This window comes from Danio rerio, chromosome 13 (assembly GCF_049306965.1).
Source record: "Danio rerio strain Tuebingen ecotype United States chromosome 13, GRCz12tu, whole genome shotgun sequence".
Lineage (NCBI taxonomy): Eukaryota > Metazoa > Chordata > Actinopteri > Cypriniformes > Danionidae > Danio > Danio rerio.
In genome coordinates, this window is record NC_133188.1 from 26,460,512 (window position 1) to 26,486,668 (window position 26,157).

Here is a 26,157-nt window from a genome sequence, read left to right on the forward strand (position 1 = left end):
ATGCAGAATTAAGCATGTGATTTTATTTTTAAATATATTTTGGGACTTAGATGTGTCACTTTGCTCTTCGTTGCACTAATTTGTGGATCCTGAGCAAAGCAGGAGCAGAAATCATATAATCTTTTCTTTTGCGCATGACAAGCACATCCTCGTTTTCTTATTCATGCATAATATGAGCCCTCCGGCAAAAGTTCAATTAAGGAATCTTCTTATGATTGGGGGGAGCGCTTAAACTGTAATGGAGAAAAGAAATTTGCTAAAAAGCATGTCAGAATGATTTTAGGCATTTTTTTGTATTTCTGTCTTTGTGTTACTGATACTGAGCTATCAATAGCTTTGTGAATACAACCCAACTGTGCGCAGTCTGTAATCTGTGCTGTGTGCATACATGCATGTTTATGAATGAGTCAGTTTATACTCAAACTGATGAAAACCGATTGATTTCTGACACTGAAGTCTGTAAAATCTATCTCTACAATCACATCAGTTATTTCAGCGTCTCTAACTCTTTTCTTATCTTTACTATTTATAGTCATAAACGTAATGATGTTTATGACCATAAACATCATTGAATATTATACTTCAATGATGTCATTGAAGAATAATTTTTAATTCCTCCAAGAATCTTTCAGTGTTTAAAAGACCAAATTATTTATCATAATGGAGAACAGTTTAATGATTTAAAGAATCACAAATAAATTAATAAACACATAAATTAATGAATGAAGAATACAGTAAATAATAAAACATGGATATTAATGGTTTCTAATGGAAGAATCAATGACAATAAAAACTCTCATTAGCAATCTACAGGGGTTAGTCTGTGATTTTATTGCTGTCAGAATCAATACAGTCTGTATTTTTTTCTCGACACTTGCATAAAAATCCCCAGTCAAATTACCCACTGGTTATAAAAAATAGAAACACTAAGGTTGTGTGGTAATTTAATTGCCATCCGTATCCACATCTCTGAATTTACAAGAGGGATGAAGCCAAAAGTCATTTAGTAAATCCTTTTTGATCACTGTCAAGCACCATACAGTAACTATTGCGCTTGGCAGTAATTTGCATGCATTTTAAAGATGGACGCATTCACCATTGAAATACTGGAAAGTATTTTTAGTTACAACACGAGAACAAAACTCCCCTACTGAGAGTGGAAGTGATGAAAAATGAAAAGAAAAGCACATAATAATCTAAAATAGGCCATTATTATTGAAGCAACAGGAATGCAATACAATTTTAAAATGTATATTCATTTAAAATGATATACATTAACAATATAAATCAAGCATGTCAAGTCAAATCAAATCACTTGATTCACAGGCTACCTCTGAATTCATACATTTCTGAAATATATTTATGATCCTGGATCACAAACGCAGTTTAATGTTGCATGAGTATATTTATAGCCAAAATGACATCATATCAGTCAAAATTATAGATTTTTCTTTCATGCAAAAAAAATCGTTAGAATATCAAGTTAAGATCATGTAGTTTTTTTAATACATATAATTTGATACTCTTTTCTTGATTTTAATTTTAAAAGTTGTTTGGTAATGAAAATGAGAAATAATAATATAAAGTTTTTCGAAAAAATTATTTTTTTAAACTAGCTTTATATTTTAATATTTAACAAAATAACTTTTTATTGTAATATAAATTATTTATTGAATATGATTACTGAAATACACTTTACCGGCCACTTTATTCGGTACATCTTACCCTTTGCCTTCAGAACTGCCTTAATCCTTCATGGCAGAGATTCAACAAGGTACTGAAAATATTTCTCAGAGATTTTGGTCCATATTGACATGAGAGCATCCCGTAGTTGCTGCAGATTTGTTGGCTGCACATCCATGATGCAAATTTCCCATTTCACCACACAATGTATTGGATTAAGATCTGGTGACTGCGGAGGCCATTTGATACAGTGAACTCATTGTCATGTTCAAGAAACCAGTCTGAGATGATTCACGCTTTGACATGTTGCATTATCTTGCTGAAAGAAGCCATCAGAAGATGGGTACACTATGGTCATAAAAGAATGGACATGGTCAGCAACAATACTCAGGTAGGCTGTGGCTTTGACATGATGCTCAATTGGTACTATTGGGCCGAATGTGTGCCATGAAAGTATCCCCCACACCATTACACGACCACCAGCAGCCTGAACCGTTGATACAAGACAGCTTGGATCCATGCTTTCATGTTGTTGATGCCAAATTCTGACCCTACCATCTGAATGTCGCAGAAGAAATCAAGACTCATCAGTCCAGGCAACCTTTTTCCAATAATCTATTGTCCAATTTCCATGAGCCTGTGCAAATTATAGTTTCCTGTTCTTAGCTGACAGGAGTGGCACCTGCTGTGGTCTTCTGCTGCTGTAGCCCACCTGCCTAAAGGTTGGATGTGTTGTGCGTTCAGAGATGCTCTTCTGCTTACCTCAGTTGTAATGAGTGGTTATGTGAGTTACTGTTGCCTTCTTTCAGTTCGAACCAGTCTGGCCATTCTCCTCTGACCTCTGGCATCAACAAGACATTTGTGGCCACACAACTGCTGCTCACTAGATATTTTCTTTTTTTTCAGACCATTCTCTGTAAACCCTAGAGATGGTTGTGTGTGTAAATCCTGGTAGATCAGCAGTTTCTGAAATACTCCGACCAGCCTGTCTGGCACCAACAATCATGTGATGTTTAAACTTAAATCGCCTTTCTTAACCATTCTGATGCTTTGAGCTGCAGCAGTTCATCTTGACCATGTCTGCATGCCCAAATGCATTGAGTTGCTGCCATGTGATTGGCTGATCCTGTATCATCTTTTTTCATCATTATATCCTTGAATAACACTTACTGTACATGAGTGTTTTCGAGACGCAGTGTAATACAATACCAATTTTCCACCTGCTGGGTGAAATTTGCTTTCTGGTATAAACAAGCGAATTTACTATCTTTGATATTCCAAAACATGATTAAATGATAATTACGTTTAAAAGCCCCGTTGTAATATATTAGCTCTCCTAATTCGTTTAGCAGCAATCTAACTTTGTTATGGCACCCCTGAAAGGTGCAGGACCCGACTGTGTGGACATCTGCCGAGCAGTTCTCCTTCAGACCTCAGAGTCTTTACACACTGAAAGAGGAGCAGTGCAGCACACGTCACACACACTTTTATTAGAAAACAAGACAGGGTGTTCTTCATAGAGGTTAAACATTACTATTCAGTGTCTTTTCCTGCCCCTTAAGAGGCATCATTCAGCTGTTGTTCAGCCATTATAACACATTTGTTGTGGAGATATGAATGCTTTACATTAGCCTGTTTAACTTTGAAGCATCTGTTTTAAGGTCATATGTGTTGTACTGGTTCAATGGTTCAGTAGCTTGAGATGTAAATATTACCTTTGACTGCACTATAAAAAATATGTACATCCCCGCTGGGCCACTAAGGTTAATTAAGTAATGTAAATGAGGCTGATGCATGATGATGGAGGGAGGAAATGAAAAGAAAAGGAGTTTCTGATGGTAATGACTTTGGGAAGATTTGTTGAGATGAAACAATATTAATATTCAGAAAATGAAATGAGTTTCTCAAACTCATTTGAAACAATTTTATGAAACCTGTCGTAAAATGATTCTCAGTCTTGGGGAGTGTTAAGTTTCAGTTGCAAAATATTGCATTCACATGTGAATTTGATTTATTCAGTAATACTAATATCACTGAATATGCTATTTGGTGTGTGTGTGTGGGTGTGTGTGTGTGTGTGTGTGTGTGTGTGTGTGTGTGTGTTGTGCCTTTTATAGAATAACTGCAAAAAAAATCCATCATCTAATGCACTCTTGAAAACCTCCACATCCACATTTTTGTAACCCTTCATGAACAGTCATATCATGCCTATGATAGCATATCACAGGGTTGCTCAACTCTATTCCTAAAGATCTACCTTCCTGTAGTTCAGCTGCAACTGTGATCAAACACACCTGTCTTTAATTACCTAGTGCTCTTTAGATCTTTCTTAAGCTGCGGTCACACTGGGCTTTTCCTCCCATAGACTTAAATTCATACGCACGCGAATGCGCCAGACCGGAAACGCAGGGTCATATGTCAAATTTTGCAGGTTGCTGCGGTGCAAAGTTCAAGCTTGGTGAACTCTGACCTGCGAAATCGCATTACTTGACTGCGTGAGACCAATTGAAGATCAAAACATGACCTCTCTGGACAGAAGTTTAAAACATGGAGCAATCGCTCGCTTTTTTTTATGTCTAGTAATCTTGTTTAATCCCGCCCCTTTTTGCAGCGTCGTACGAAAGGATTTTGTACACACAAACTCTAGTGTGACCGCAGCTTACATTGGTTTAGTTGTGTTCAACGAAGGTTGAAGCTGAACTCTGCAGTAAGGTAGATCTCCTGGAACCAGACTGAGCACCCCTGGTATATTATAGAAAATATTATAAAATATTAAGAAAGAACAACAGGCCTTTTTTCCTCATCAGTTTTCTCTTGACATGCACTGATTTATGCAAGTTAACATACTTGAGTAATTTTAAGGGGCATTTGTTATTTTGGAAAGGCTATTTTTATGGGTAACTTATTAATAATCACTGTGTCTTTAATGTCATTCAATGTAACATATTACTTTAAATAGGCAGAATATGTGCCCAGGGCTACATTTTTGAGAACAGAAAAATATGTACTGAGTATTATGTGTGCTAGTAGTTTTCACAAATCCATACTCCCAATAAGCCTGTGTTGATATTAGTTCATGACATTAATTTAGCAGGTATTTGCTTTCGTAGTACCTCCAGTTATAATCATTGTTATAAACATTTTTTTTAGGTAAACACTACACAATCAACAAAACTTAGAGACTAATCTAAACTAATCTGAACTGTGTGATTAATTCTAATGCTCAGCACAAAAAATAAAAAATAAATAAAAAATACAATGTGCGCAAACTTAAAAAGGGCCAGACTAATACTTTTCTTTTGTTTTTATATTGTATGGAATTGTGACAGCCATAATAAATTTAGTTTAGGTCTACAGCGGCAGTTATCTTGTCTGTGAAAATGGTCTAACAGTGTTAACACTAGAACCACCATGGGGTCAATTTTACCCATCACTGTTATTCAAATGTACATAACAGACCTTCAATAAAACATTCAAGCCTCACAGTCATTGACTTTTACTAAAATTGCCTTATTTACAACTCCCAGATTTTAAAAATTGTTTAGATCAAAGTAGATTAAAAAGTGGGACATTTATACATACAAGCTCCAGCGTGGGTCAAATTTACAAACTATAAAAAATGCTTGTATTTATGCACTGCTTATGTTTGAAATTACTCACCAATGACTTTAACTTTCAATTTTACTCACGGAATTAGGGGTTATAATGAATAAAGTCACAATGAAAAAAAAGACAATTTGTAGAGCTATTAAAAACACAAACTGCAAGGAATGATGGAGGTTTGGAGAAATATGTTATGCATCAGAGTATGATGGCTCAAATTTAGATACCTACTCATAACCTGCTCCTAAAATAATCTTGTCATCCTGAAAAAATTATTTCATTAGTCTAGAAACTTTGTAGCTGGCGAAAAACAGTGAAATAGAATGTTTTTTTTAGCAATTTCTAAACAAAATTTGTGCTGGGTAAAATTTACTCGCATTGGCGATTTTAGGAATATTCAACCTTTGGCGGTTCTTGTGTTTAATATCAGGAATAGAAACTTTTAACAAAAAACAATAAAGGTGGTCTTTGCTCTAATAGTAATATCAGTGAAATAGAAAAAAACATAGTAAAAAAACACCTTAGAATCTTTTCCTCTGGCACATACTGTACAGGGCAACACTGCCCTGCAAAGGCAAAGTGCAGTATCTACACTGAATCACTGAAACTGTACAAAATGCCTTCACATTTTTTTATTTTTTTTACACCAGCTTGGGATTTGTACTTACTTGTTTTTCTGAAATGGAAAGAAACTGAACCTGGAGACTTTGTCGAAAGACAGAACAGATGTCAAAGATCCTCTTCTTGACTTTCACTCAATTTTTGCCAACTGTGTAGTTACTGCACTTTGCCTTTGAAGGGCAGAACAGTTCACAATCTGATGTCATTAAATCTTCATCTTCTCTAAACTGAAAATGTCCTAATTGGGTTTTATTACAGTTCAAGTATATCCTTCAAAGTAGGATTTGTGTTTTAAAACAGAGCCATTAAATCTCACAGAGCTTTGACAGCTCATATTGCCTCAGTTCTTTGTTCATCTGTGTTCTGATGGATCACAATAAAGCTGCTCTTCCTGTGAGCTTTTCTGAATGGCATGAGTTCTGTGAATATTATCCATGGGTTTGACTTAAAATGTACAATTAGTCCAAACTAAATGACACATCTTTCACATTTCCAATTGTCTCCTCTATATCAATTTTCATGTCATATCATTTTAAAAATAAGCCTTTGTATGCTTGTATGAGTGTGTTAGAGGAGCACAGAGCAATTGTGGACCGATTATGTTACAGATTACAGAGATAAAGTGAACACAAAGAGATGATGGCAGAAGGGAGATGTAACAAGTAACCTTGAAATTATTTTTGGGTTGCAAATGTATTTTGCTAGAACAAAAGAGTGATCTGGCTTTTTTTTTCATGCCAGATTATCCTAATGTGGGCGATTTTGAATTTTCATGTTCCACAGGGTCCTGGTGGTCAGGTCAGACTGATGTATTTTACAATGTGAATGTCATTTTCAGTTAAAAGTTTCATTTTCCAGCCAGCGGGATGTTATCTTCAGAGAGACGATGAGCCTGTAAAGTTCAGTAAGGATGGATTTTTGATGGATTTGTTAGAAAAGGTCAATCAAGCAGTGCAGAATGAATTTATATATGAGGACAATACTTTAATATAATAAAAAAAATAACATATATGCCTTTTTTCTGGTTAATTTGTGATCAACATCAGATTGTTAACGTCTCATTCAGTTTGCTTTTGTCAATTAAATTTAACCCAGTTAGGTTTAATTAAACAAAGGTCACAAAATTTAATCTACAATATATCATTGAACTTCAATCATAGAGAAACTTCTTAGATTCATTCTGAATATTTTTTCAGCTTATTGTAATAGGGGTAACACAGAGAAGAGATTTAGATGTTTTTTAAATTAAATTAATTGCTTTTTTATTCTAAACCTTTGAATGACCTATGATTGTTGATAAGCCATTGACCGCTAACTCTTTAAACAAGTTGACCTGAACTGTTTTATGTAATGGCGTAAGAGTGGAGAGCAGAACAAAGAAGCCAAACTAAAATTTAAGCCTGAATCTTCTCTATTATCCTGCGATACTCATTCCACAGAGCCACTCGCCCTTGAAATTGTTATATGTATCAACTAAAAGGCCATTTGTGGACCTTTTGGTCTTTAACTCACTCAATAAGATCAGATCACCAGCTCTCAAATGGCACCCAGAGACTTTTGTTAGTTAGGGTTGTCAGGCATGCATGACATACTCAAGAGATGGCTTTCATTGTGGATGAGGGTCATTCAAAATCTATCAAATCCGAAAACACTCTGTTTTACAGCACTTTTTATTTTCATGTAGCATATGCTTATTTTGTCAGTTCAGTGAAATCACAGCATGATGCAAAAAAAGGAATACAGCAGCTTTGAATTTTGTGTGATCAAACCTTTTTCTGTGCAAATAGAGAAATGAGTAGAATATGAAAATGTTCCCTGAGGATTACAGTGCGATATGTGTACACTTTAGTGTACTGTATATTTACACTTACTGGACACTTTATTAGGAACACCTGTCCAACTGCTCTTTAACCCAAATTTCTAATCAGCCAATCACATGGCAGCAACTCAATGCATTTAGGCATGTAGACATGGTCAAGACAGTCTGCTACTGTTCAAATCCAGCATCAGAATGGGGCAGAAAGGTGATTTAAGTAACTTTGGCATGGTTGTTGATGCCAGACAGGCTGGTTTGAGTATTTTAGAAACTGCTGATCTACTGGGATTTTCACGCACAATCTTCTCTAGAGTTTACAGAGAATGGTGTGAAAAAAAAAATATATATATATATCCAGTGAGCGCCAGTTCTATGGCCACAAATGTCTTGTTGATGCCAGAGGTCAGAGAAGAATGGCAAGAATGGTTTGAGCTGATAGAAAATCAACAGTATCTCAAATAACCACTTGTTACAACTGAGGTATGCAGAAGTGCATCGTGTGACGACTTTTTCGGATGGGCTACAGCAGCAGAAGACCACACCGGGTGCCACTCCAGTCGGCCAAGAACAGGAAACTGTGGCTAGAATTTGCACAAGCTCACCAAAATTGGACAATAGAAGATTGAAAAAACGTTGCCAGTTCTGATGAGTCTTCGATTTTTGCTGCGACATTTGTATGGTAGGGTCAGAATTTGGCGTCAACAACATGAAAGCATGGATCCATCCTCCCTTGTATCATTGGTTTAGGCTGGTGGTGGTGTAACAATGTGTGGAATATATTCATGGCACACTTTGGGCCCATTAGTACCAATTAAGAATTATGTCAACGCCACAGCCTACCTGAGTATTGTTGCTAACCACGTCCATCCCTTTATGACCACAGCGTTCCAATCTTCTGATGGCTACTTCCAGCAGGATCACATGCCATGTCATAAAACGTAAATCATCTCAGACTGGTTTCTTGAACATGACAATGACTTCACTGTACTCAAATAGCCTCCACAGTCCAGATCTCAATCCAATAAAGCACCTTAATAAGGTGAAACAGCAGATTCACATCATGAATGTGCAGCTGACAAATCTGCAGCATCTGCAAGATGCTCTCATGTCAATATGGGTCAACATCTCTGAGCAATACTTGTTGAATCTAATCTATGCTATGAAGGTTTAAGGGAGTTCTGAAGGCAAAAGGGGTTCTAACCCGGTACTAGTAAGGTGCACCGAATAAAGTGTCTGGTTAGTGTACAATAATGCAGTCAGTTGCAGTCTCTCTTTCTTTCTGACAGCATGCATCCATCTCCATAAAAAATTCCTCAGGATTCCCCATTTCCAAAACTGCCTCATTTTCAGCCTTGTTTGATTTGGTACCATTCAGCCAGAGAAAAGGATAAGATAACAGGGTGAAAAAAGGTTCAAAATCAATCATCAGAATCAGACAAGTTTTGTAATAGAAATGCACCTTCTCTTGATGTTGTCATTTTGCAGATGCTTCTACATTCATTGCTTACAGTCTCCTGAGAGTTGGTGTCATGCTGAAGGGCACAGATGAAGCAAGACCTCTGTAACTTTCCAGTTCATGCATTGTCTCATTCGGGATCTGATCTTTTATCCACAGAGCTGTTAGTGCTAGAAAGTTTAAAACGTTATAGATTTTCAACCAAAAATAGGTTTAAATAGTGGTTTCGATAAGGCAGTCTTAGGAAACGTGTGAGGGGATTGTAAGTATTTAAATGAACAAACTGTCACTGTTGGATAAAAACATTTAATGAAAAAAGGACAAAAAAAAATCATTAAAACTGCACTGTGAAAGTTGTAGTTCTGGTATTACATATTGTCAAATGCTTTTCACCAAAATCAAACTACACTGAAAAAAATTGCATGCAAAACTGTTGCAAGCAATTTATTTGTGTTGAATTTAAACAAACAAATTAAATTTAATAAAGTTCAACTTAATTTGTTTGTTTAAATCCAGCCCAAATAAATTGTTTACAACCACTTAACATAAAAAATTGAGTAAATCAAAGGAATCATCTTTGAATAATTTTTTTCAGTGTAAACAATATATACAATGCAATGTTAAAAATGGTGAACGTATTGTATGAATCATTAGAACAGCTGCATCTGAGACATTGCTGCACATTGCAAATATATTTTACATATATTTTTTTACAGGTTATAAAGTGTGTTGTAGATCTGTGGATATATGTATCTGTCCAATACATTTCACATGCCAAAAAACAGGATGTGAGAAAGAATATGGAGAATGTATGGTAAATGTTTTTTTTTCTGACTATAATGAAATTTTTTTAACTAAATAAAATGATATTAATTAAAACACTGAAATACGCACAAAAAGTAATGTTTGTATTTTTAAATTCCTTTATTCACTATTGTTATGCTGAATATAATTGCAAAATTCTTTATCCTTAAACAATTGTATTGTATTTACCATAATTGTATTGTGTTTTTGCACAATCGCAACACAAATTCAGTAAATATTTTAGTGCCTTTTGAATATTGTGACTTTTACATCAAACAGGTTGTGAAACACTGGTTTAAAGTTATAAATCAATAGAAAAACTGTTAAAATGGAGGAAAAGGGCAGGCTAACCATTAGTTTTTCAAAAATTGGTGCAACATGTTCATCATTGATCTGCTGAACTACACCTGTGGTTACTCTGATAGGACGGCTCTGTGAACTTGAGGGGAAATGACTTCATAAATCCTCTGAAAATCACCTTGAGACCAGTGGGGTCAAAACCACTGCAGAAATGGATCTTTTGATTTTATTTGGCAGCGTGATTTCATCCTCTTTGCAAATAGTTCCAACAGATTACATTGTAATAAGCGAATAATTGCTTTCTAGATAATTATTGAAAAGCTTTAAGACTTAAAATGAGGTGATCATTACAGAGGAATCACGCAGAGAGAATGATTCTTTTTAAATGCATAAGCGGGCAAGAGCTTTATAACTGCAGAAGACAACCTGTGGTGTGTTCACAAATGACCAAGCTATCATTAAAACAAACATGCTCCAAGACTTAAAACTTGAAAGAAGATTAGGGAAATATTCAGACTGCTTCTACCTGCTTCAAAGACGAGACGTACAATGCTTAATCCAAAATGTGATTTTATATGCATAAAAATGTTAAATCAAAATAACATTTAATGAAATTATTTAATTTGGGGTGTAATAGTGACTAACGTAATGGTTTAATTTTTATAACCAAATTAAAAGGGCCAAATTTAACCCAATGTTTGGGTTAGTCCTAATTTTACCCAATTTAAGTTTAAAGGGCACCTATGATGTTAATCATTTTTTGGAAGTTGTTTGGACAGAAGTGTGTGTAAGTATAGTATGTCCACAGTCATATTGGGGTGATATAAAGAGTTTTTATAAATATCCAAAATTTAAGGATTCAAATCCCTTCCATTTTGAGGCCCAATTGTATGTGACTCATCAGTGCAGAAAGGCTTAAATTAACTCCACAAAAAAATCCATCAAAAAATCACTGTAGTATTTCTTACAAATATTACGTAAAATCTGCTTCTTCATTTGTGTCACTGTGCTGTTTATCTGACGGAGACAGAGATACACTGCCAGGCACGTGGCAACAAAAACAGCTATATTGTGTTTAAAGCAGAAAATTCCAATATTCTTAAAGGTATAATAAATCATCAGATGGGTGTTTTGAACTGAAACTTTACAGACACATTCTGAAGACACAAAATATTTCTCTTATATCTTGCAAAACGTGTAAAAAAAGTTTTAATAACACAGCATTTCTTAGAGTGTGTTGAAAGAAAAAGTTTAACTTCTCGAACCAAATCACGTCTTATTTAAACGCAGAATCAAAACTTTAACAGACATTAATAAAACCGCTTGTAAACTGTCAGTTAACACATAACATGTACTTGCCATTTAGAATCCATAACATAGTTATATAAAAGTCTTTTTCTTTTTTACAATATAGTCATTGTTCTGTATATTTCAGCAGCAAGTCATTGGAGTAGAAGCAAGTATTTTATTTTATTATAATATTTATATAATTCATTAAATTTGAGGTCTGAATTCATCTGAATTTATTAAAATTGAATTGATTGAAAGATTTATTCATGCAAGAATGAAATAAACTAATAATTAAATAAATAAATATGTGATACTAAATGATACTAGGCGATGCAGCGGCGCAGTAGGTAGTGACATATATATGTAAAGATTTTAAATGGCACTACATTAGTGTTTTGGAATATTTTTATTCATTTTTTCCCCTTTTTATTTATTTAAATAGTCAAAAACATACGTTCATTAATCGACATGACTATCAACATAACATACATATAAAAAATAAATAAATAAATGAAGACAACATCAGTACAATACAAGCAAATCCTGACAGCACCAGCATTATTTTGTACACTTACAATTACATTTGGCTTTGGAAGTAAATTATGAGGGCGAAGCAGTGGTGCAGTTAGTGCTGTCACCTCACAGCAACAAGGTCGCTGGTTCGAGCCTCGTCTCAGTTGGCATTTCTGTGTGGAGTTTGCATGTTCTCCCTGCATTCGAGTGGGTTTCCTTCGGGTGCTCTGGTTTCCCCCACAAGAAAATGAATGAGTAAATTATGAAAGGACGCCACATGGCAGTGAACTTGGACCAGAACCATTTAAGCTAAGTCTTATTTTTTTTCCAAAGATAATGCAACACATCATTGGCCCGTTGTTTAAAAGATGGGGGGAATGAATGTTTACAATTTATCAAAATCAAGTGTCTTGCCAAAAGTTATAAAAGTTCAAAAGTCTTGTAATAACCCCAGAACCATTCCAGGGTTTGTTTGAGTATTTCTATAAATGCCCTATAAAGTTGATATGTCATCAATACAAGACAAGATTTTTTATATAATCTATTGTTACGGCGGTTCATTCAGCTGTGGCGACCCCGTACTAATAAAGGGACTAAGCTGAAAAGAACATGAATGAATGAATGAACTATTGTTATGCTAAATTGCATTTTACTGTGCTGTAAGACGATGTTTCGTTTGTTAAAGAATGCTGTTAAAATAAAAAAGCAGGATACATTTTTAATTGAGAAAATTAATTGACACTTGTATTGATTTGATTATTGAAAATTCATTTTATCTGTGTGAGTGATGAATAGTTATTTATATATAGAGTTCATAGAGTACTTTTTTGCAGGTTTAAGCAACTCAGAATCTCACCAGAGTTGAGGTGAAAAATAATGGTCTCCCTTCACCTGCTGACTTCCCTTTCCTTTTCCCTCTCCATGTTTTACACGAGTTGCACAGGTTCATAATTCTCAATTCTGCTGAGCATTAATTTAGCAGCGACAGAAGGGGATCCCTGGAGGAAGCCAGGTGACAGCTTCATTTCAAGCCTCTTTAATGTTGTGTGGCTGCTAAGTCTCCAGCTCAATTCTCAAAAGCACCATAAAATTCCTCAAGCACAAAATATTACAGTTTTGCACAGCAGCTTTTCAATTTGTGTTTGTCATGCGAATAAGGGCTTAGCAGGCTTACGCCGACATGTTACGGTATACCTGGAGTGTTTATTTAATTGTTTTTAACAAACGTGCCATCGAAAGCTAGATTTCCTGGACTGATCAAGCCATGGTTCAAAACTTCTTTTTTTTTCTTTCTTTCTTTCTTTCTTTCTTTCTTTCTTTCTTTCTTTCTTTCTTTCTTTCTTTCTTTCTTTCTTTCTTTCTTTCTTTCTTTCTTTCTTTCTTTCTTTCTTTCTCTTTCTTTCTTTCTTTCTTTCTTTCTTTCTTTCTTTCTTTCTATTTATAAAAAACACAAAGTCTAATAATATTTAGACTTAGCTGCACAAAGACTAAAAACCCTCTTTTCAATCGCATGCTCTCACCTTTAGACTTTTATCAGTGTGCTTCATTTGTATACTAGTACATTTTAATGTTTTTTATCGCACATCAGTGTCCCTGGGGTCCTACACCCGGCGCAATTGGGCGCAATAGTCTTTTGCTACTTTCAGCTCGGTGCAAGGGTCATTTTGAGGTGTTGCGCCACACTGTTTAAATAGCAAATGCATTTGCTCTCATATGTGCGCCCATAGGCATTCTGGTCTAAAAAAGCAGGCGTGTTTTGGCGCGTTGCTTTTTTGAGAAACTGTAAATAGTCTGTTCTTTAGACCAGAACAAAGTCCATCTATTGTCTGGCGCAAAGTGAGCCTGGCTTACACACTACACACAAGATGTAGAGCAATACGCAAATATCTTTACATATGAAAAAGATATAATATATTAAGGATATATATAATAATAAGGATATATATAGGATATAAATTTAAATGATTAAAATATTACAAAACATATTAATTTTTAGCCTTCATGAATTTAAAAACCACTGCCTTCATACTTTCTTCATCTCGGGAGGCTTTTTCAGTTCATTCAATTTGCTTTTGTATAATGTTATTATTATTAGCCGTATTATTTATTATATCCATATTTATATTTTTTTATTTAAAACAAGCTTAGATTTGTCCACGTGTCAGGTTTTAGACCATATAGGGCATAGCAGGTGTATTTGGAAATAACTCAGTATTTTGACCGCACTTTGTTATTATTGTTCATTTATTAGTTTGCTGGAAATTAAAACTGAATTTAGAAATAGTTTTGAAACAAATCTTTGAGCTTAACAAGCAAAATTAATTATTTATTGGCTAATTGATGTCTGTGCGGTAAGGTTTCCCTATCCAAAAGAGCAAAAGCGAAAGTGAACTTACTTTATGTCATGTAAATAGCAAATGAGCTTATGGCGCAACGCAGCTGGCTCTTAAAGGTAATGGGAGATGAGACTCTAATTGGTTTATTCTCAAAACACACCTATAACTCATTAAGAAAATAAACTCAACCCTTTTAGACCATGCGCCACGGCGCAAAGCAGATTTTCCCGTCCTTAAATTAGCAAAAATGCGTTATGACACGCCCTGAAAGCGTTTGCGCCCTGCGTTTTGCGCTCTGCGCATGGACCGTCAAAATAAAGCCCCTTATGTTTGATTTTTCCAATTTAAACATGCTTGGTGGTTCAACAGCATTTTAATGCAAATGTTTTAAGAAAAGAACTTGCATTGTTTTTCTTTAACCAACACTGTATATTGTAAAACTGTAAAAAAAAAAAAAAAAAAAAACTAGTAGAACAATAGTAAAAATTTTGCTGACGTTTGTACTTAATTATTCCAAATGCAGATTCAGAGAATTAAGCTATTTTAACTAGTGACACAGACTATATCGCCATGCTAATAACTTCACACAGCCTAAATTTTTATTCAATATTTATATAAAACACCTGATGTTTTGATACAGGGGGATTTAAAAAGAATACCACAACTTCCGGGTTGATGTCACACTAGTGTCTCGAGGTGGTCATATTAAATATCTATGAACTTGTTTTCTACTGAAAAAAAAAAAAAAAAAAAAAAAAACTTTAAGTACTCTTCACATTAATTAAGTACCCAAGGTTCAATCATGTATTTTTTTAAGTATACAGATTTTTAAAGTTGTAGCATTCTTTTTAAATTACCCTGTATGTTGTGTGTTTTATTAGACTGCACACAGCAGAATTATAACAGAACCTTAAATGAGTTTTAGTATGATAAAACAGCATTGCATGATCATGACTAAAAGAATAGGAAGTGGTTGGCTATGGCATAATAAAAGCTCCGCTGCTTTCATGTCACGTCATGCTTGTCTCTCATCAGCAATAGATTCATGTACAGAACTGTTTTAAGCACTGAAAAACTTCCAGTAAAATGTTATCTTTAATTTCATATGCCTCCTTTAAAAGCAATGGTAATGTAATTTCATCAAAATGTAGTCATTTATTTGTTCAAGCCGTCAGGAGCAGCAGCTAAGCATTGAAAATACTGAGAAAATATGTATTTTACAATGACATAACTATTAACCACAAGTGCCCGAGTAGTCTTATTCAAAATGAAACTTTAGCTCATCCATGAACATGATTTCTCCAGGAGGCCCGTAGGCTGAACCGAAACCCACAACTCCCATGATCCCACACTCAGCCATGACATCATCAAACTACACCTTTGTTTGTTGTGAATGCGCACCATCTTGTGGCAAAAATGGCTACTGTGCCTTTAACAGTATTTTTAGTGCTATAAAATGTTATTGTCTGCTGATATTCATTTGGGGCATTGATTTTATAGCAGTTGTATTTGTCAAGTTGATTAATTTTATTCACAGATAACAGCTGAGCTTTTTAATGGGCCATAAAACAACACATGTAACATATTTGGCACTGAGTGCTTATGTTTCTGCTGATTGTTTGATTATAGTGATTCAGTCATTAGAAAGGCAGAAATGCCTGCTTTGATTTATAAACAATAACATGTTACACATTGCATTTTTTTTTTCAGTAGTCAGTTTCAAAAATCAGTCCTTAATTAAAACAGAAGCTCATTGTAATATATGTTTGTATTTCAAGATATTTGTTTTCTTTCTTTATTCAGAGATTGAAAAGTTTGAAGGCGACGAGTTGAGAAAAGATGGCGAGGTTAAGAAATACCTGGATATCATCAGCAACAAAAACATCAAACTGTCCGAGCGTGTGCTGATCCCGGTTCAGCAGTATCCTAAGGTAAGACCTCAGCACAAAAGAATGATGACGTGACAGTCAAATCAATGTTATAGTCATGTGGAGATCAGAGAGGATCAAAAGCTATTCATCAGTTTTATGGGATTGCTGTGCTCGTGGTAATGACTTAATACGTTCTGTATCTGGCGGGAGCAAACTAGATCCTGTCAGACTCTGATTTGTGCTGCACTGCAGATCTGCTGTTATTTACACCTTATATTTCTGTCCCGCCGGTTGCTGGCTCTTTCAGAGTAACCGGCACGACACATCTGTTTCTACCTGTTCAAACATTATTCTGCCTCATTTTGTAATCAGGAAATTAGTCTGTTTTTTTTTTTTACCCCTCCTCTTTTTTTTAAAGTTTTACCAGCTGGCCTCTCATGCATCTGTTATATTTTGAATTTTCAGCACCAATAGAAGTGTAAAACTTTTTAAGCAACATGGTCAGTTTGTATTTTGTAACTGCCACTAGTCATATTTTTCAAAACCTAAAAAAAAGCACCTAAAAACTGCATCTATACTGTTATTTCATCTAAAATTGTATGAATATGTATGTTTTTGAGGTTTACAAGAATATATAGTGGCATTAAAATGGTACGAACTGACCATAATTTGGCAAAATTGTTTTGCTTGCCATTTCAAATGTTACTCAAAGTTCCACCATCTATAGTACGCAGATGCATATCTAAGTACATGTGGCAAAAAATACATTCCAAAATGAATTTGTTAAATAAAAAATAGCACAATAAATATTTTTTTGTTAAAAAAAGTTTACTTCATTTAAGAACTGTGTTATGTGTATTTAGTTACAAAGTAACTAGTTGCTGTAATTAGATTATATTTCAGCAGAAAAAGTAAAGGGATTGCTTTTTATTTTCAGGTAGATTGCTTAGCGACTGTTTTCTCAGAGGATGACAAGCTGACAAGACATTGCTGCAACTCTCATACAAGTTTGTCTAGTTAATCTGCTGAAATGTGTATAGTCCATATAAAATATGAGGCTGATCGGTCGGCTCTGTTCACGTGACTCGCATTCTAAAGATGTTTTTTAACTGGGTGCAACTGGAAGGCTCAAGTGGCGTGTCACTCCCAACATGCATGCACAAGCCACGCGCCTCCATTAAATATAACAAACTTACGCTCAGAAAAAGCGTAAGATCTCCAGCAATTGATCTTCTTGCACAGACATACTGGATTTACCTGATTTGTTGACAAATGGGTTGCGGATCTATGTCTTGGCAGTTCGTGAGTCCTGGGCCTTTTCCCCTTTGCAAAGAAACTTTCCTAAGGGGTCTGTTTCTTATTCATTTTGTTAACTTGTGGGTTAAATTTTGCCGCTCAGGTAACTGAGATGTAACTAAGAAAAAAAGTCATTTTTCAAAATAAAAGATTTTTCAAATTAAAAGGTTGTTCAGACTCAGATAAAAAATAAAATTGAAAGAATTAATAATTTCTTGTTCGTCCCGGTACCAATTGATCCACAGACCATTACTGATTCGTGACCCGGTGGTTGGTGAACAGTGATCTAGTGGATTGAGCATGCTTAAGGAACAATGAAATGAGTGTGAAATGATTCACTGATTTTACAAACTGATCTGCATAAGCTTCTAACGTATGTGCTATTACAATTACACTTGAATTATCATGAATTATCAGTCAGTGGTTATTAGAACATGAAATGTTCTGGTATTTCAACTTTCTTGCAAAATTTCATCATTTGAAACTTTTACTCTATTGCTTAAATACATTAAAAATCAATGTTTGACACAAGTTGAAAAGGATGATTTCAGCCGTAACTGTTATTGTCAGTTGGTTGGTTGATCTTCCTTTGGGGGTTCCACTTTTAAAGCGATTGTATTTGTCAAGTTGATCAGTTTTATTCACAGAAAACAGCTGAGGTTTTTAAATGTGCCATAAAACAACACATGTAGTGTATTTGGCGCTGAGTGCTTATGTTTGATTCCTGCTGATAGTTTGATTATAGTGATTCAGTCATCAGAGAGCCAGAAATGCCTGCTTTGTTTCATGTGGAAACAATATCACATGTTACACATCACACATTTTTTCCCAGTAGCAATACAATTAGTTCTTTATTTCAGATGGAAACCTGTTGTGATGTACATTTTTATTTGAGGTAACTGATTGTTTACTTCAGAATACTCTATTGTTATCATGTTTGGTACACACAGCACTTTTTATTCAGCATTGTACTGCTTTAAATTATACTTTGGAAATGAGTGGGGGAAAAAGGCCATGAGCATCACACAGACGGATCCATAAAGCTTCTGAGCTTCTCATATGCTCTCTCATTTTATTTTTTACTGTTTCTGCTTTAGGAAATGAATCCCTGAAGTACTAAAATGTGCAGACTGTTTGATGGGTTTAGTAGATTTGTGCTGTCGAAAAAGAGTACAAAGAGCACGCCTTAGGTTTAGATTTTACATGTCTTGTTCAAGGTGTAACAATGGATTTTTGTTTTCCCAAATCCCTCTTTCCTCAGGATATTGGTTGCTTTGTAGTTGTGTTAATTTTATGGAAAACCTCTCTTGTGATTATTCCTGAAATGTGAGAAATATCTTGTAGAATGACGTTGCATAGATTAGAATGAAGTGTAGGTTATGCAATTTTACATTTAGTTTTTCGCTACAAGGTAAGAGTATATCCACGAATTTTAGCAGGTTTTAATTTGAAGAGACATCTTTTAACAAAAGTATAACAAAATGAAAAGTACTTTATTCTAATTTTAACTGCTTTAAAACAACATTGGACAGCATATTAGTACTATGTTAACAAAGTATTAAAAGTAACTTCCCAAGTTGTAAATAAAACAATTACAAATAAATAATTCTTCAGACTTTCCTTTGACTATGTTTTACCATATTTTACTCTTTAGGTTTTTCTACTTTCAAGCTATCATTAAATGTAATGCTTTACTTGACATTCTTTGTTAAACATCTTAGTAATTTCTGATCATCAATTCCTTCTTATGTATACATTTATTTTGTTATTTTAATTGTTTTATATTAATTGGTACCAGGGCGACGCGGTGGCGCAGTGGGTCGCATGATCGCCACACAGCAAGAAGGTTGCTGGTTTGAGCCTTGACTGGGTCAGTTGGCATTTCTGTGTGGAGTTCGCTCTGGTTACTAAAGTAACCCTCGGGTAACGGAAATGCTATTGGTGGATTTTAACTAGAATCCACGAATGGGAGATTTCGTTTCAGAAAGCCAATTGTCTGAAAGAGTATGGAATGGGCCAGTGAAATGCCAATGAATTGGCAGCGTAAGCTTGCGCACCTGGAACTTATTGCCAATTATCTCCGCATATAAGCACAGGTGGAGCAAGCACACGCTATCCTTTTAAGCTGAAGAGACTGAACTAACAGCTAAGGGACAGTCATTATGGCGATGGTAAATAGCATTTCCAGTAACCAGAGCGTTCCCCTTCGGATGGGGAACTTCAATGCTATTGGTGGATTTTAACTAGAATCCACGAATGGGAGAAGCTATGGAAAACTCCATAATAACTGCACCTTACCAACGCTTCCGATGAGAGCAAGCGTGAACGCTCCTACATCATAAGAGGCGCGGTCCTCCAACGTGGTCCCTGGCCCTTACTTATCCCACTTCAACAGAAGTTTTACGGATTTAGATATATTTTTTGGGAAGTCGTAAGCGTCTAGATAATTCTAGGAATAATACGACAGTACGTTGGGAAGCGTGCAGTCCCGATAGGGAGGACGCTGCGGAGGCCAACTGCACCCAATGGGGGAGATATGTTGGCAAAAAATACATATGGACTAGCCCTGAAAGGGGGAGTACGCATATAATAGGATGGTTAGCGGAAAGGGGAGACACGGGTCCGCCCGTGAGGGGGGACTGCACCGTAGCTGAATAAGCATATGGGATTGCCTAGTGGGGACCACGCATAGCGGGCACCTATACCCAAAACGCGGGCTCACCAGCGGGCAGACCTACATCGTAGTGGGCCAGCAAGTGACTCCTCCGCTCCTCCTGCTGGGGGCCTTGTAGGAATCTGCAGGGCTCACCTGACGGGGAACTTTACTGACAGATAAAAAGGCGCACGTATCTCTGTGTTAGGGAGAATGGCGCAGCAAGCGTGTTTCAACACCTAACTGAATTGTTTCCTCAATCACCAAGGGTTACCTAATACCCTTGAGGAAACCGGATCCACTCGCAGATTGTAAAAGCTCCGAGTGGAGTGCGCACGCACTCTCGGGGGACACGGCTCTCCTTGGCTTTGATAAGCGAGAGAGATGGCATGCACTAACCAGTGGGCCAACTCTGTTTCGATACGACTAAGAGACGAAGAGCTCCTCAGATGACCTAAAGCTCTGAGTGCGGTCAAGATAAATACGCAAAGCGCAAACTGGATAAGTAAGGCTGGGTCTGCCTCCTCCGGGGGCAGCACTTGCAGGCTCACTACCTGGTATTAAAACGGAGTGGTAGGAACCATATCCCGGGCGGGGTCTTAGGAACGTGAGAGTAAGCCAGCCCGAATTACAGGCACGAGTCACTGACCGAAAAATGCCTCCAGGTCGCCGACCCTCTAATCGATATCAATGCAACCAGCAGAGCTGTCTTCAGGGACAGAAATCTTAAAGATACTGAGTCGAGGATCGAAGGGATCTGACACAGGCTCGTGTGAACGAGATCCTAAGAGGGCATGAGAAGGGGGCGGGGTGGATTAATTTGCCTAGCGCCTCTGAGGGACCGGATGATGAGGTTATGCGTTCCCACGGTGCTGCCAGCCACCGCGTCATGAGAGCGGAAATGGCAGCCATGTAACCTTGGGTGTGGAGGGCGACACCCTGCTCTCCAGCTTCTCTTGGCGTAAGAAAGAACAATGCTGATCTGGCAAATTTCGGGGCTCTTCTCAGTGAGAGACTCACCATTCAGTGAATAGACTCCACTTCAGGGCATAGGCGCGCTCGAGGAGGGGGCTCTAGCCCGAGTGTCGGTAGGTTATCTAAGTTTTCCTCGCGTCTAAGGACCACCTGTGGAGGATCCAAAGATCAGGGTGAGGGTGCCAGATGGTGCCTGTCCCTGACAGAGTAGGTGCTCTCTCAAAGGGATTTGCCAGGGGAGGGCCATCGCGAGGAGGGAGAGCTCAGACATCCAGGTCCGGTTGGGCCAGGGAGCGCAACCAGCAACCTGTTCCTCGTCGTCCCTGACCTTGCACAGTAACTGCACGAGCAGGCTCACTGGGGGAAACGCGTATTGCTCATGCCCCGAGGCCAGCTGAGAGCCAGTGCATCTGTGCCGAGAGAGCCCTCGGTCAGGGAAAAGAACAACTGGCAATGAGCGTTCTCGGGGGAAGCAACAGAACGATCTGGGCTTCCCCGAATCGTGCCCATATCAGCTGAACAGACTCGGGGTGGAGTCTCCATTCTCCAGGACGTAAGGCTGCCGTGAGAGCGCATCGGCTGCACGGTTGAGCTTGCTTGAAATGTGAATGGCGTGCAGCGATTTCAGCCACGGATGACTCCAGAGGAGCAAACGGCGGGCAAGCTGAGACATGTGGCGAGAGCGAATACCCCCCATGCGGTTGATATACGCCACCGCCGCCGTGCTGTCCGTCCTGACCAGCACGTGTCGATCATAAGCCAGTGCTGAAGTGGTTTCATATGGAGTAATCCGAGCGGCGTGAAGCGGCTGCGGATGCCATATGCCCCAGGAGCCTCTGAAATAATTTCAGTGGGACCACTATTTTGCTGTCGAGCTCTCTCAGACAGTTTAGCATCAGCTGAGCACGCTCTCCGGAGAGGCGCGCTGCCATGGTGACATCTGCCATCCAGCTCCAGCCCGAGAAAAGAGATCCTTTACACGGGGACGAGTTTGCTCTTTTCTCGTTTGACCTGAAACCCCAACAGGTGGAGGTGCCGGAGCACCTTGTGTCTGTGCATAATCAATTGCTCCGAGAGCGGGCTAAAATCAGCCAGTGGTCGTGATAATTGAGTATGCGGATCCCCGCGAGCCAAAGGGGCGCTAAGGCACCCTCTGCGAGCTTAGTAAGGACTCGCAGAGACAGAGAGAGCCCGAAGGGGAGGACTTTGTATTGCCAAGTTCGACCTTCAAGCGAAAACCGCAGAACTGACGGTGGCAGAGAAGATTGGAGACATGGAAATACGTGTCCTTCAGGTCTATTGCTGCAAACCAATCCAGAGGACGAACGCACCGGAGGATGTGCTTCTGCGTGAGCATTCTGAATGGCAGCTTGTGCAGACAACGGTTCAAAACGCGCAGATCTAGGATTGGCCGTGACCCACCGCTCTTTTGGGCACGATGAAGTACGGGCTGTAAAACCCGCTCTCCATCTCGGCTGGAGGAACCAGCTCGATTGCATCCTTTGCCAGGAGGACAGCAATCTCCTCTCACAAGACAGGGGCGGACAGGGGGCTGACCCTGGAGAATACACACCCGTGAACTTGGGAGACCGTTTCACGAACTGAATCGCATAGCCGAGTCTGATTGTGCTTATGAACCACCGCGAAGGGCTGGCCCGCGCTAACCAGGCAGGCAGAGCTCTGGCTAATGGACTCATCACTACAATTGCTGACGTACCAGCAGTGGGGCAGTGCGGAGTGGGTGTGCTGATCCGGGAAGCGTGAGAGTCCCGCGAAAGAGCTGGAGGCGAGAGATTGCTCTCACTCCGCAACCAAACTCCGGAGGGAAGGCTCAAGGGGTGGGAGAAAGAAGACCCTCCCAGCTCTCCACGTCCTTTTCCTTTTCCACGTCCTCCCAGCTCTCCTGAGCCACTGGCAAAATGCACCGAACCTGCAAGCTAGAAAGCATAGCATTTCAGACTGGCAGATTTCGGGCTATCACATCTGGGGACGTGGAAAAGTGCTCTTTCATTGATGTTTTCATAGCAGTAAAAAGTGCCGTGTAAAAAGAGGCGTGTGCGGGGGCGGTGCAGCTCTCGTAGGTGGGCGCCTTTGGCGAGGAGCAGGAGATATGGATGGTACGGCGGGCGGAGCGGGCTTACGTCCCGCCGATAGGTGACATTACCCATCGCCTCAGACTGCACTCTCCCCGCCTTGAATTTCTGGGTGAATTCACGGACGGTGTCGCCGAACAGGCCAGCTTGGGATATGGGGGAGTCAAGAAAATGGACTTTGTCGACTTCGCGCATATCAGCCAAGTTTAGCCAGAGGTGGCGCTCTTGGACCACTAATGTGGACATCGTCCTCCCCAACGCACACGCAGCGGACTTAGTGGTTTAAAGAGCATAGTCGGATGCGGTGTGAAGCTCACAAGCCTGGGTTGGACCCACCCTCGCACAGCTCGGCCAGCGCCTGCGCTTGGTTTCGTTGGTAGGTGGCCATCGCGTGCAAGGCGGAAGCAACCTGGCCCGCAGCCATGTAAGCTCTTGCTCCGAGGGAGGCAGATAACTTACAGGCTGTGGACGGGAGACGAGGCAAACCCTACCAAGAAGAGGCGCCACGCGGACAAAGATTGACCGCAATAGCGCGTTCAACCTGAGGAATCGCCACATACCCCCTGGCCGCTCCACCGTCAAGAGTGTTGAGTACGGAGGGACACGCAGCACAGGCAGAAAAAAAGTGCCCTCCAAGACTGCGTGAGCCTACTGTGCACCTCCGGGAAGAAGAGGACGAGAGGCTTCGAAGGCTTCGCCCTCTGGTGCTCTACATAGCACCCATCTAGTCTGTCTGGCTGCGGAGCTTGGGGATAAACCATCTCCAACCCACGGCCGAAGCAGCCCGGGAAAGCACGGCTAACATGTTCGTTTCAGGATCCGTTTGACAGCGCTCACCTGCCCGGAGGGGGCGAGCGGGTCTGGATCATCATCGGACAATGAAAGCCCACCCTCCGATGCAGCGGTGGACGTCTGATCTCTGGTGTCATCGAGCGTAAGGGCTACCATCTGGGTAGACTGATCGCTTCCCCCGCCCGAAGCTTGGATGGAGCGCTTGAAGGAGCGGGAGGTCCGCGGGCCCGTGGGCGACAAAATATCTCTCGCTGAAACCGTCAGATCTGCCCGAGTGCCCGCTGCAGAGCAGGGGACAGCTGGGGTGGTTCGCCCCTTTGCAAGGGCTAGCCGCGATCTTAATTGCGCAACAGTCATGGCATCGCAATGACGACATGGATTGCCTGCGAACACCGCATAAACATGTTGGACCCCCAAACATGCAACGCAGTGATCGTGCCCATCATCCGGAGACAGGAAACCACCGCATCCAGAAACGCACAGTCGAAGCGCCATCCTGAAAAGGACGTGCTGCACGACTGTGTTGCTCTTTTAGAAAATAAGCAACTTATACACACTGCTCTGGAGGACCGGACCCAAAGAACGCCAGGCAAGGGAGAATCCCTGCTCGACCGTCTACCGCCGCGTGTACCCACTCTGGACCGTGAGAATTCTCATTTGCTCGAATTGCTGTAGAAAGCAGGAGGAACCCTTATCGACTCGATCAGAAGGCTGTGAAGGCTGTGAAGTCTCTGAAGCAAAAATGATGGCGTGTGCTTGCTCCACCTGTGCTTATATGCAGAGATAATTGACAATAAGTTCCAGGTGCGCAAACTTACGCTGCCAATTCATTTCATTGGCCCGTTCCATACTCTATCAGACAATTGACTTTCTGAAACGAAATCTCCCATTCGTGGATTCTAGTTAAAATCCACCAATAGCATTGAAGTTCCCCATCCGAAGGGGAATACATGTTCTCTCCGTGTTCACGTGGCTTTCCTTCGAGTGCACCGTTTTCCTCCACAAGTCCAAAGACATGCACTGTAGGTGAATTAGGTAAGCTAAATTGTCCGTAGTGTATGAGTGTGTATGGATGTTTCCCAGTGATGGGTTGCAGCTGGAAGGTTATCCGCACATTTTGACCCCAGAATAATAAAGGGACTAAGCCGATAAAAGAAAATGAATGAATTAATGAATAATTGGTATCAGTCAAAATGTGTTTTTATGTTAATTATCTTTTCTGTCAGCTGACACACTATTTTTTATTTTTATTTTAACCATATATTCTTTATAAACTAATAATGTATGAAAAATTGTATATGTATCATTTGTAAGTTTTCAAATTTCAAATAAAAAGCTATTTGTAAGCAAGGACTGCACCACACACAATACAGAATAAAAGAAAACTTATGCTCAAACACATAACTATAAATGATAAATACTGTACTGTCATGATATCTGATACACGATGGCTTTAAATACATGTTCCTACATTGACAGGCCATTTTAGTAGCATACAGAAGACCAAACATACTTTTAAAAGGTCCTAAAAAAAGGTCCGCTTAACGTTCAAACACAAACTCACCCCAACATCAGCTGATCAATGAACTTGTGGATCATAACAGATAATAGCTAACAGAGTGTTGACTTTATGCTATGCTCTGTGTTACAAATCCCCAGGATTTCTGAATGTGCAGTTGATTAATCCGTGTGTGACGATGGTGCTGTCTCAGGGTTTGGTCTAATCATGCCTGATGAGCGTCTCTGAGGAAGAGCATCTCTGCTGCAGCTCAGAAAGAGTGAACTCGAGTCCATCTTGGTCTCTTTGATCCTCTCATTAAATTGGTTTAACTTTAGTTTATATATTTGCATGATGTGAACTCTGAATGGCAGTTTGTTCTTTTTACTTTGACTGTTTCTGCTAGTGTGTATATCCACTTTCACAAGAATTGCCTCATTTGAATCTTTATTTGTCTGCATTGTTTCAAAGTAATTTCAGTGTTTCAGTGCTGATTATCTTAACAATTTTCTAGACCCATTGCTTAAAAGATCTTTGTTTTCTATGAAAAAAAATTC

The 26,157-nt window shown here is 39.0% G+C and overlaps 1 protein-coding gene across 9 annotated transcripts in view; it reads left to right on the forward strand.

Moving 5' to 3' along the window:
• Positions 1-26,157, forward strand: part of khdrbs2 (KH domain containing, RNA binding, signal transduction associated 2) — a 130,830-nt gene that overhangs the window by 16,140 nt on the left and 88,533 nt on the right. For all 9 annotated transcript variants that reach the window (XR_002459813.3, XR_012388697.1, XR_663203.5 and 6 more), the window contains 1 exon segment: positions 16,226-16,353. Coding sequence is in view for 3 of the 9 variants with exons in the window: in XM_073919978.1 (XP_073776079.1) it covers positions 16,226-16,353 (128 nt within the window). In the remaining 6 variants the exon portion in view is untranslated.